This window comes from Ahaetulla prasina, chromosome 3 (genome assembly GCF_028640845.1).
Source record: "Ahaetulla prasina isolate Xishuangbanna chromosome 3, ASM2864084v1, whole genome shotgun sequence".
Taxonomy (NCBI): Eukaryota; Metazoa; Chordata; class Lepidosauria; order Squamata; family Colubridae; genus Ahaetulla; species Ahaetulla prasina.
In genome coordinates, this window is record NC_080541.1 from 132,451,617 (window position 1) to 132,464,503 (window position 12,887).

The following is a 12,887-nucleotide window of genomic DNA, read 5'->3' on the forward strand; positions in this document are numbered from 1 at the left end:
TAGTTTTACAACCATTTTCTGTTCAGTTTGAGTGTCATGGAAAACATTGTTAGTTGAATATTAAACTATCTCTATAACAACAAGTGGGATATAGGATCATATTTTTTGTATACTTTAGTTCAGTGGTGGGTTGCTACTGATTCAGTCCGGATCTTGCAAACTGGTAGTAACGGTGGCGGGAGGCTCCGCACACCTGCCCAGACGTCATCACGGATGCTCTGCACATGCGCAGAAGCACCACCCGCCCGCTACTGTTGCGAACCAGTAGCAAAGGTAAGTGGAACCTACCCCTGCTTTAGTTACTAGAGTAATTCTTCTTGGGTGGGTGCTGTTAAATGAACTGAAAAAATGGATGGCATCACAGGAAACCTGAGACATACCTAAATATTTTTTAACATGTAGATTATTACATATTTTCCAAATGAAACGTATAAATGCAGCTTTTGAATTTAGTATATTCTCACTGTAGTGTCTAAAAGTAGTTTCTTTCTATTTTGATAGAGCATTAAAATATTAGATAAAAATTGTCAAGAAATATTGGTGTATCTTACATGGCAATCCAAGTGTTTTAACTATTGAAAGGACTTGTTTTACAAAAAAACAGTTCATTAAAAATATTTTAATGAGGCAAGCTGTAATCTGTATGAGATTTTATATTTTACATAGTTGTCAGTGTTCTTATTCCAAGATATTATTTCTGTTGGAGCATGGGAATTCTTTAAATTCTGATAGCATTGGTGCCATATAAAATCATGTTTGAAAATTATGTATACTCAGCTGAAATTTCAGTCAGTAGGAGAAATTTGATTTGTATTTTTTCAGTTGTTTTTCACTCATTGTTTTTTTCACAAAAATATTTTAGAAATTAAATTAATATAGAATATTTGCTTAGTGAATTTTATTGGCACATAAATAGCAATTGTACCACCAAGCTGTGCATGCTTATTATTGCACATTAACACAAATATCTTGATACTGCCTTTTCTCTTTTTCCTGCCATTGAAAACCTTTTGGTTAATATTCCTTTTGTAATATTCTAAAGAATTAGATAATTTTTTTAAATTAAAAAAATAATTTTCACACATTAAGTGCTTTATCTTAAATATCTCCCTCTTAAGCACATCACTTTTTCCCCCCACTGTACATGCTTTCAACTGGATTTTTCTTTTTACACTTTGCAGTATTTTTAGAAAAGTCCTTTCTAGTGCAGTTTACGATGACGATATTTTCCCGCTTTTTCTTTTGCTGTGTTGGCACAGGCATTGTGCTTATTCTGTTGCAAGTGGTTCCAGTATTTGATCAGTTCGCTAGGCTGGAACTGATGGGAGGTAATTAGATGACTATATTTACAGCTGGAATAAGAAACCCGCCAGTGATTGAAGACAAACTCATTGGGTGGGGGCATTGGGTCAATTCTCAGTTTGGCAAGACAGATGCCTACATATACATCTTCTAAATGCAATCGTCTGATACTCAGTGAAACCTTAAAAATCTTTTCTGCTAAATCTCCAGAAAACACATAGCCAGTCCCAGAGCAGAATACAGGGTAGCGTTCACTTGGATACAGATCAGGTGGCATGTACCACTTACTGTCTTTGTTCCGATTAGGTGCATACCCCCTCATTAGATAGCCAGTAAAGTATTTTTGCCGGGGAGGCAGCTCTGGCTTCAAAAGCTTGTGTATTAAATACTCTGTATTTACAAACATGTCACTGTCAGTTTTCATAACATATGGTACATTTGGGCAGTAGGTGGCCACCCAGTTCATCCCCATGAGTGTTTTAATTGTTAAGTTGTAATAAGTATCCAAGTATTCTTGTTGGATAATATCATGGTATTGCCTGCTTTCTTCTAGGATGGCTTGCTGAAGGTATCCATTTAATTTAATACTTAAACCTAGCAAAAAAATCCGAACTATTTGAATCCCAGGTGCCAGGCTTTCATTCCCCCAGGTTTGCCTGATAGCTTGCCGAGGTTCCACCTGGCCTGGTTCTGCAGCTATAAGAAGTATTAGGAAAGGACTTGATTCCTGGCATTTTTCAGGCTCATTGATGATGTATTTAAAATGATACGAAGCTGGATGCCCAGTTCCTTTTGCATTGTATATACTCCCATTGGCACTGAGCGTGTTCTCTAAACCAGTAACTCCCTGAGATGACACTCCCGTATCATTGGAATTAATAATCATCTGTGGCCTCAGGGTCTGAGGAACTGCATCTTTCCAAATGGTCCTTAAAGAGCTGTGATTTGTTTCACTTTTTGTTGATCTAAATCCCCGTGTAGTATATGCCACAGGGTTTTCTTTGTATCCAACTCTCCCAGGCAGCCAATCATGATGATTAAAAAACAGAAATATAGCAAAAAGGAACACAAGAGAGAGTAGACCAATGAAGTGTGTGCGAAAGAGAGACCGTTTGTTATTCCAGGTCATCTTGGCAAAGCAGCAGTGCCGCCTTCTCCACTGAAGCATGTTGTAAGTATCCAATAATGGATATGAGAATGATTGAAGGAAGTGCTTTCTTTGTTTGGGATCCACTGCTATTTCATGGAATTCATCTTGCGTCTTTTATAGGGAGATGGCTAGTAACTGGCGAGCTCTGTAAAAATCAAAGGAGATTTAAGTGAATAAGTTTTCAAAGGTTGCTTTCAAAGCTCCTTTTATAAGGAACATGTCAAAAAGAAGAGGGTTTTTTTTACAGAAAAGGGAAACAAACAACGATAATAACTTATGCACTACTGTTAAATTTTCAAATTATTTCTTATTTATTGGTTTGGCATCCAAACCACTTGGTTATTTATTCTCTTTTTTTTTTCATTTGGTAAGTTAGCTCCCAAAGTCTTTGATTAGTTCTAAGTTCAAAACCTGCAGGTTTTGAACTCATATTCTTCAAATCCATACCCAATACTTGCCCAGTATGCTATTCTTAAATTTTTGTTTTGTGCAATCTGTTTTAAAAACTGTACGAGATTAATATATGGCATCGATGCAAAACAAGATTATGTTCCCGTGGTTTTAAAACTTTCTGTCCTCAAGAATCCCTTCTGCATATGCCACTGAAGTACAGCTGTTACTTTTTTTTTTTTAAAGTACTTTCTAGTAACAGGGTTGCTACAATCCCATATACTTGCTTATTGGAGTGTATGTTTTAAAATAGATTTGCTTGGAGCAAGATGATTAATGATTTGAGTCAAACCAAGTTTCAACATACTGCAAACGAAGGGTTCTCGGTAAAGATCAAATATAAAGGATTTGGTACCCAGTGGCAGGATTATGAGTACTAATTAAAGCTAATTTGAATGCATTACCTAGTATGATTCATAGTATCTAGTCCCAGTGACTCTTGGGAAATTGTCATACATAGATAGAGGGACAGTCATAAATGATTGATTATAGCAGAGCTCTGTTAGTCACAGTATGTTGCTTGGCTTGTTTCCATTGGGCCCTCCTGCATTCAGAAAGTCAGTGAGAAGATGCACTTTTTAAAATTAATTTTCAGGACGTAAATAACTCACTTAAATATCCTTCAGAATTAACAAATATTGAACATTTTGATTCATAACTGATTTTGATCCTGTTAAATGTGCTTAAAAAGTTACAAGAGATCGTGATATTATTTTCTTTATATGATTATATTATACTAAAAAAGATCACATTAAATATCCCTTTAGCTGTTGTAATTCATTTGGGATTTCAACTATGTACTTACACATACAGACCCACTCCCTATGCCTACTAGTAGCATTTCCTAGAAATAAATCAGTCTTCATAGAAAAGCTGTACATACCTATGATGAATAAGATATTATAGGCAATATTTAAATATTGTTGGTAGATCATAACTAATATTTTATAAAATATTTTTTACTGTTACTTCATTTTTGTATTGTAGAATAAAGGTAATATGGAATTTTTATGATATTAAATTTTTTTTTGATATTAAAACTCAAGACATTATCCTCAACTGAGCCATTTTGAACATAATATAATTGATTTGTGATTACATGCATTGTTTTAAATGCTAGGGCTCCAAGCAGGAGTAAAAGTCATATGAATATTTTAATAAGAAACAATACTTTTTAAAATTACATTTACATTATAATTAATGACTTTGCCACCTCTTAAAGCATATATTGGTTTTTTAAAAAATTTTAAAAGGACTACTGTTTTGCATGAATGGCATATTCAATGTCAATTTCACATTTTAAAAAGAATGTGATTGAGAGGGATTATAATGTTAAATTGTCCTTAACAGGGTGTTTCATCAAATAGGAACTTAAATATACAGTAGCAAAAACAGATTGAAATAAATGGGAATACAGTCTTTTAATTTTTCCAGTAGACATTAAGGAAAATTCAGTACAGTATGGAACACATAGCAAATCTTTTGGTGTCTCAAAAGAAGTATTTTCTGTCATTCAGAACAAAAGCTCCAGTTCATCGTACTAACTACCACTAGGAGGAGCAAGTAGTAGGCTTAGCTTTGAATTGTAGGATGCTGTACATCTTTGCAAAACTTATACCATCCTTGAGCTATAAATTAAAATTCTCAAAACTGTTTTCTCTGGAACAATAAATATCCTATTAAAGTTGCCCCTTTGAACTTGAAAGATTTCAAGTTTAAACATCTACAATATAAATCCTGGATGAATTCTAACATTGTATTTTAATAATTTCTGGTTTATAATTTATACTTTTTAATTAAAAAATTAATAAACTTAAAATCATATTTTAGATGATTTGTTTGTATATGTAAATATGTATTAAGTACTTGAGATACAGTTAACTGGTGCAGCTATGTGGAGGACACCAAAGGATTTCCTCTAAGCTGTGTCTTTTTAGAACTAGATTTTATTTGAACTAGGTCTCCTGTATTTAAATATTTAAACATGATATTTGTTCATTACATCTACATCTTTAGTACACTTAATAGTGTACAGAAAAAGATAGTCTTTTGTTCTTTAAGGCATTTGTCACCTAATTATATTATAATATAATATAGTGTTAATTGATTTTACTATTACAATATATCCAATCAAAGAATGCATAAAATATTTAACATAATCTTAGCTGAAAACAATTACATTGGTTTTGTAAGAAAATTAGCAATTATATCAGTTCCTTAATATTTTTGCATGTATCATGTTACAGTTTTGTAATTAGTGAGGGCACTTATTTTAAAATTTAATATGCCTACAATATAGTTAATATAAGGTTTCAAGATACATAGATGCATCTAAATTTTAAAGTTGGTTTCTCCACAGAATGCAAAATGTTCATAGTTTAGGATCCAAAACACTATGTGTGGCATCACATGCACTTTGGATCTTTCTCCGTTTCAAGCATCCCTAACAGCCACTCTTGAGGGTCAGGAAATTACATGGCACTGAGATAAACAAGAATGGAACTGTGGAAGCTAGTGCTTGCTCTCTGATCATAAATGGGCCACTTTGGATCATGGCCTACATTAAAAGGCTATGTTGAATGCCTCCTTAAGTCTCAGGTGCTCAGTTCAGACAGAATACTAAAATGATGTTTTGTTTTGGTTATGGACTTGCATATTTAAGTTGCCCATAATTTCTTTTTATCTCTTGAGAGCTCCAGTCAGTAATTAGAATATTTGAGGGGAAAAGAAGGAATAATAAAATTTGATATATCAGGCAGGGCAGTTTTTTTAATGTCTGTATTAAATAGGGCCTCATATTAGTTTTGACATACCTGCATTAAGGCTTACCAGGTGAAGGAATCTTCATTAGTCATTTCAAAATCCTAATAGTTTAAATAAAAATCCATGGAATAAAGCAACTTATTTTGACTAAAGGTTTTTAAACATTATACATGATAGATATTTCAAAATACATGTTTTCAGTCTGTTTATTCTATTCTTGTAATTTACCTCAGATTTTGTCCTATTATTTTCTTAAAACCAGATTTCTCCATTAAAAATATATATATATATATTTAGTTTGCCTAAGGCAATGAAAACACATTTATGCTTAACAATTGTTAATCATTTACTATTAGTTGTGGCTCGGGTTTTGGAAGAGAAGGATTCAGGCAGTAAAGCAGTATTAAAATTGCAATGGATTGAGGTCTTAAATTTTTATTGCAGATAAGTAACCTGTTTTTTTTCCAATAAGCATTTCAAACAAAACCATCAAGTTTAAATGACTAGGAATGCTGGCAACGTAGTTGTTTAATAACAGCTTTTTGTTACTATGCAGCTCAAAACATGACATACTACTCAGAACTTGGGATGATGTGATATATGCCCCCATTTTGAAGGAAATAGTATATTGATGCTTCCTTCTGAGAATTCTGATGGTTATTGATATTATTACCTGCCCGGTTGATCCTGATGCTCGAATCTCAAAACACTATCCTTTTTTGGAGCCCTTTTGGAGGATTATGTATCAGGTGTGGCTGCTAATAATAATCATATGGCACTGGGTGTTAGGGGCTAAGGGAGTAAATCAAACCTTGAAAGGTTGAAGATGCTATTGAACTTACTGGACTGCCTAAGTGTGCTTTGATGGTTTTCAGAATATATCGCCTAATAGCTGTGTTACTAGTGTTACCCAAGTAAGAGTAAAATTGTTCCTAATTTGATTAGCCAATTTTTTTTAAGACAGGTGAAGGAGATTTTTTTATATAACTCTGTTATTGCTAATAGTCTTTCTTCACCTTTCTTTCTCATTTTTCTAATCTCCCCAGTCTTAGCACTGGATTACAAGTGATGGTTTTCTTAACAAGCACATTTCAATCCAGTCACATTTTTATCAGCTGTTCATACAAAAAGCCCTGTATACATTATATAAATATATACATTAACACAGTTAATCATCCATGGAAGCATTAACTCTGACTTCTCGGTGAGTGAATAACAGTGCTTTCTAGTCTGTTAAGAAATCATGCACTTGAATGAAATATCATACAATGATTTGACATACCTTCCTTGTTCAGGCCATTTGTAGCATGAAAAGATTAAGCCCACTGCAAGTAGTTTTGGCACACCATCCCTTCAGCCAAAAAGATGCTATCAGCCATGCTTTCATCTCCCTCCCCCCAATAGCCTGCTGCCCGAGACTGCTTTCAAGGCATCCACTGTGTCCATCTGTATGCTTCCTGCTCTGCTTCCTTCCCTGGTCACCAGCCTTCTTGTCTTGGTTTTTCTGTGGTCATCTCTCAAGAGACGGAAGCAGCACTTCTAATTTCCATCCTCGCAGACATTGTCTGCTGCTGCTGACAATAGAAGCATTGAAGCTTTTACAGTTGGTGGTTCCCTTCTTGGACAATGCAGTGCTGTGTTCTCTCTTCAGTATCCATATTTCTAGTGGCGATGTGAGGCAAAGCAGCAAGAACTAGCTAGAATCAGGAGCTGTTCTCCGGCATTTGATAATAAGATTTAGCCCACTTTCTTCATTGTTGCTAGGCAGTAACCAAAAAGGATGAGTTGAAAGATGTGAGGAAGAAAAGGGATTTAGCTGAAGGATTTGTTCAGAAAAATCCAATCCGTAGTTCCTCAGCTGCTGCACAGGAAGGCAGCAGTTTAAATGTGGGCTTTTGACAGATGCTGTCTTCTGACAGAGCAGAATTTCACGTCATTGCTTGGCTATGTCCCACGTGACAGTTTGCATTCATTCGGACTAAATCTGAAAGCAGCCAGAGAGAGCTCACTGCTTTTGCTTCCCTTCAACAGACGATACACACATCCAGCATAGCATTGAATGAATAAAATGAGAGATAATGGGGATTGACGAGATCAGTGTGTTTTCCCCAATTGCCTTCCTTTATCTTTAGTGCTATAACTACCACTTCCTAAACATGTCTTAATGTCAGATATTAGTTATCTGAATCCAAACAAATTTCTGCATTATATAAATGCAAACTCTTTAGTATATTGACCTTCACCATTTTTCAGAAGCTACCTTGAGATTTTTAAAAATTATCTTGAGGTAAATTGATCTGCTTATACTAGACACATGCCTTATTTTGAAAATGTTAGTCAAAACAGCTTCTATCAATTTGAACTTCACCATATTTTAAATATATAAAACAATTATATTATCAGAGTAATAATTTGACACCCATTTCTTTAAAAAAAAAAAAAGAGGCCAAAGGTTTATTTAGTGAAATATTCTAATTCCATGTGGTTAAAAAGCAGTTGAAGAATTCCATTAGCCAGGCTTGAATACAAAATCATCATTGTTTTTATGACATCTGAGAGGGGGCAAATGATGTCGTTTGCATCATGATGTCATTGCAACAATGATTCATTCGTGCTGTAAGCATTATTATAGTTTCTACTGGATTTCTTCATTTCAACTGAGATTAAAAGGCACATTGACTTTGATAGGGAGATATAACCTCCTTGATAGGCAGTGCTTATAGCTTTGTTTTCTATTAATTTATTTCTGTTTCCTTTTTATTAGAGTTATTACTCTTGATAATAAAATAAATAATTTTAACTGTGCATTGTGTAAATACATTTTTTTTTAAAAAAGGTATTCCAAAATCTCCTGCCATTCAACTTCATAGGATGAGCCATGGTTTTGTAATGCAGTTTGAAGAAGAAAGAGTTTTTCAGCTATTCTATTTAAGATTGGCATCATGTTAAAAATTTGTAAATGTTAGAGGTTAATCATTTTTAGCAATTAGATCCTCATTCATTTTCTTTCTGAGCTAAAAAAAAATCTCCAAATGTAATTGTCTGTGACTTTTGGAATCTTTTGTGAAGAAATTTTTTGTTTTCTATTAATTTATTTCTCTTTCCTTTTTATTAGAGTTATTACTCTTGATATAACTTCATGGATATATACTGTATATATACAAACTATGTGAAATTTTCAGGAGTCAAAAGTATAATATTGTCAGCTGCCCAGATTCACCTCAATAGTGAGATAGCCAGCAAAGAAATTTAATTAATTAATTGGCATGGGATGTATGCTGGATTTCATCAAGGTCACAAAATAGTCACAACAGACCACAAAATGAAGTGAGATAATTCAGAATAGATGTTCATTTACCCAAAGTGGAACTAACCATCTGAACCCACTGTGTGCTAATTCTCCACAAGCTCCATTCCTGATCCATTTCTTCAAGGTCCATCATTTTGAGAAAATTAATATAGAACTATGAGAGGAGAAGAGGCTATACTCGTGTATCTGTCTAAAATTTCATATGAATGCTTTTGTTGCCAATAGTTAGCTCTACAAATTCAATCACATCCTGCCCTAAAATAACATTCTGGATCATTAAAAAAAAAAAAACAGCATTGGCAACACTACTGTAGATGTCATATTAGTGTACCCATTTACTCAGTGTGATCCATGCAGTAGCCTGATAACACATTGTCCTAAAACAAAGAATATTTTTTCCTCAGTTTTGTTCACTTGGTCCAATAGGAATCAACTGCTAATTACTCAGAATACTTGCATCTTGGTTTGTAGACTTAAGTTTGTATAAAGCATAAAACATGTCCACGGTAACTTCTCAAAAGTTTTTTAGGTTTATAGTTTTTTTCATGTTTCTTTAGGCTTTCTGATCTTTGGCTATTTTGCCATGTTTTATTGTATTTTATGACCTATTTCCACCCACCGGACATTGATAAAAATAAGGAAAATTTGTTCTGACATGTACCTTTCCCCAGAATTCATTTATGAAGTGGTTCTGCCCCATTTTCTTCTATCATGTCTGATGCATTTTGTCCTTTCATACTTAGTTTGTTCTATAATATCCTAATTCACCTGTTTTTCCACATTAATGTTGCTAATATGCAATCTAACTATAGAGTACATCCCAGTGCTATTTGACTATTAAGGTGTAAAATAATCTGCCACCATGTTAATCAAATAAGTTACAGTTTGTACGCTTGCAACAAACACAATTTCCTATATCTTTTGTCATATACAGTACCAAGATTGAGCAATCCCCAGTAAATATATATTTGATTCAAAAATGATACCTTCAATTGTTCTTTTCCCAAAGGTTGTTTTTCCCTTTTTGGAATGACATTGTTCTTTACTGATGTATTCTTTGTCTGTGACTACAGAGGAACTATCAACCTGAAAATGGAATCTATCTATTGTATCTTCAAAATTTGTTGTACATAAACTTCTCTGTCCTTTTAGCCTTTCCATTTCTCCAAGGAACAGAAGCTCTTTGCAGATTCATTTCAGTACCTTCTAAGGAAAGGTCAAACACACTTTGTTTCTGATGTTGGCAAAGACAGGAATAAACAGTAGAGCCATATTAATAATGACAAACCAGTGTTGTTAAGGTTAGTAATGAAACAAATCTGGTAATAATCCAATATAATGCAGAATTGTGGAGAAGGGGGTTGCTATTTATATCCAAGTTCTACAAATTTAAGGTTAGTGTCTGTGTATGACTTATAGCAGTGATGGCTAACTTTTTCCAGACCAAGTCCCCAAAGCGTGCACGCAAATCTTCAAAATGCAATGCGTACACAGGCCCCGCACATGCTCCCTGCCCCCTGTCATTCGTGCAGGCCCCTGCATGCGCCCCACTCCCACGCATGCGTGGCAGAGACCCAAAGACAAGCTGGCAAACAGGAGGCACATGCGCAGCAGAGCTGACCTGGGTCAACGGCTCATGTGCCATCAGAGAGTGCACCACGTGCCACCTCTGGTACACTTGCCATAGGTTCACCATCATGGACTTATAGTGTCTTGTTTCTTATAGATCTAGCTACGTACTTCAGTCATGAGCTTTTCATTCAGAAGAAACCCTCCTTCTCAACATATGAATCAATAAATGGTTAATTCTGCAGCAATGATAACAAATTATAGTGTTAATTTTATGTTTTTGTCATACCAGGGACTTTTAAAACAAAATTATGTGTGTATTTCTAGTTTTTCATTTCCCTTCCTTTCAGTTTAAGTTCTAACTCACCCTAGTATTCTATTAACGGAGAAGAATGTTGAGAACTGTGAAATGGCAAAGGTTGTGGGAAAGGTTTTTCATTTTTTTAATAATCCTTGAGAACAGTCATTATCCCAAATGTATAGTGGCTGTACATTTGTAATATATGTCTTCATTATGAAAGCCTTTATTTTAAAAAAATGAATACAAATTATGAGACACCGTTTATATATATATAAGTGAAAACCACTCATGCATTAATCATAAAATCTCCAGAACCATAAAGCCTACAAACATGAAATATGCCACATATGTTCCTCTTAGCTTCTAGGTGCTCACTAAGAAAGCATTTTTCGAAATGAAAATCAGAGCATTAGAATTTCCTATATTATTATAACACGCTCTGATGCTAATTAGTTAGAGGTTCTACTCCTCCTCCCAACTTGAAAATAACTCTGGAGAGAATGGGATAGCATAGGAAAGGCTTCTGTGGGGCAAGCTCATGGAGAGAAGGGGCTAGAAAGCCTGAGGGAGAGAAGGGGATAGGATAGGAGATGTTTCTGTGGAGCAAGGCTGAGGGAGAGAAGAGGCTTCTGTGAGGCCAGCCTGAGGAAGAGAAGGGGAGAGAGAAGCCAATCATAACTACTCATTAATTTTCAAACTCTTAAGTGTCGATTTATCAAGCCCAATCACATAGTTTCATAGTGAAGCATGGGTATCCAGCTAGTATTAAAATATATACAAATCAAAGTTAAAATTTCTTTTTCTGATAAATGTTTGAGTGGAATATTACTAAAAGAACACTGATAAAGATTAGGCATTTAAATAAGCTGCACATTTTTATTATTTAATTATATTCTTCTTGAGAAACACACTATTCTCATTTTTATATCCTTATCAACAGATTGTATGAAAAACATGGCAGAGGCATAGATTGACCTACTTTCTTCTTTGAATTCACAGACTGATAGTGTTTCTTGTATAAAGTTTGGTAAAGTGCTAGAAACTCAAGGTTTGGCTTCCATTAAGTGCATTTCCTAGAAATAGTTTAGAACAGGGGTCTCCAACCTTAACAACTTTAAGACTTGTGGACTTCAACTTCTGGGAGTTGAAGTCCACAAGTCTTAAAGTTGCCAAGATTGGAGACCCCTGGTTTAGAATACTGTCAAAAGTTCATTCTTGCTGGTAGCCAAAACACAATGTGTCCTATTTAGAGATACTCAGTTATCTCAAACAGTAGTTGGAGTATTTATTGCTCAAAATTTACAATAGCTCTGAGGTTTCTTTAAGTAGATTTCCAAATGATAGTCCATAGTATATGTCTATATATGTCGTATTTTTATTGAAAATTCAAACTGTAGTAATGTATTAAAATAATAATCTTTTTGGAATTTATATTTGTAACCTTAAATAGGCAAACCATTATTTTAAGGTTTAATACAGCTCTAGAGCAAGTGGAGGGGGGGAATCTGAAAAATGACTGCATAGTCATAAATACGACCAAACTATTGAACAGATGGACCTAATGCAAGCTTTCTACTGAAGCACACCTTGAATGGATTAGTATTTCCTCCTGTCAGTGTGGATCATTGCACAGGTACAGCTATTCTATACTATGTGGATTAATAATGTGTTGCAATATTAATTAGATACTAAGACTGTTGTGACTGAAAGCTATAAACTACAATAAATTCCACCCTAGTAAATTACTTGATTAAAAAAAATGCTTGGCAGGAGTATGAATACCTAACTTCTGACCTGGGCATGGCTTCTTATTCTGCTCTGTTTCCAGATTTATGGTGTGAGGGATATATGATGATGTTGTTGTTTTTTTGGGGGGGCGGGATTGTGCTTTGCTGGCCAAGACCATTTGAACTTTTTTTGATGTTGGCAAGAGGAGTCAGCTGAAGTTTGTTCATATTATGATTCTAGCTCAGCTGCTAGAAGAATCACTTGGCATGAACTACTGTCTCCTTTTGAGCAGCTGTTATCTGAGTAGAATTCAG

General features: G+C 34.5%; 2 protein-coding genes across 2 annotated transcripts in view; one reads left to right on the forward strand and one right to left on the reverse strand.

The window, feature by feature from the left end:
- CDC73 (cell division cycle 73) overlaps positions 1–12,887 on the forward strand; it is a 108,136-nt gene that overhangs the window by 56,971 nt on the left and 38,278 nt on the right. The gene's annotated exons all lie outside the window — the stretch shown is intronic.
- On the reverse strand, positions 145–7,813 carry B3GALT2 (beta-1,3-galactosyltransferase 2). Its single transcript, XM_058178097.1, has 2 exons — positions 6,948–7,813; positions 145–2,597 (listed from the first exon to the last, which is right to left on the reverse strand). Exon 2 carries the CDS (start codon positions 2,468–2,470, stop codon positions 1,202–1,204), a length of 1,269 nt encoding a protein of 422 aa, XP_058034080.1. The 5' UTR covers positions 2,471–2,597; positions 6,948–7,813; the 3' UTR covers positions 145–1,201.

Excerpts from the sequence above, each read along its gene's own strand:
- B3GALT2 (XM_058178097.1), bottom strand. The coding sequence starts at position 2,470 with ATGCTTCAGTGGAGAAGGCGGCACTGCTGCTTTGCCAAGATGACCTGG.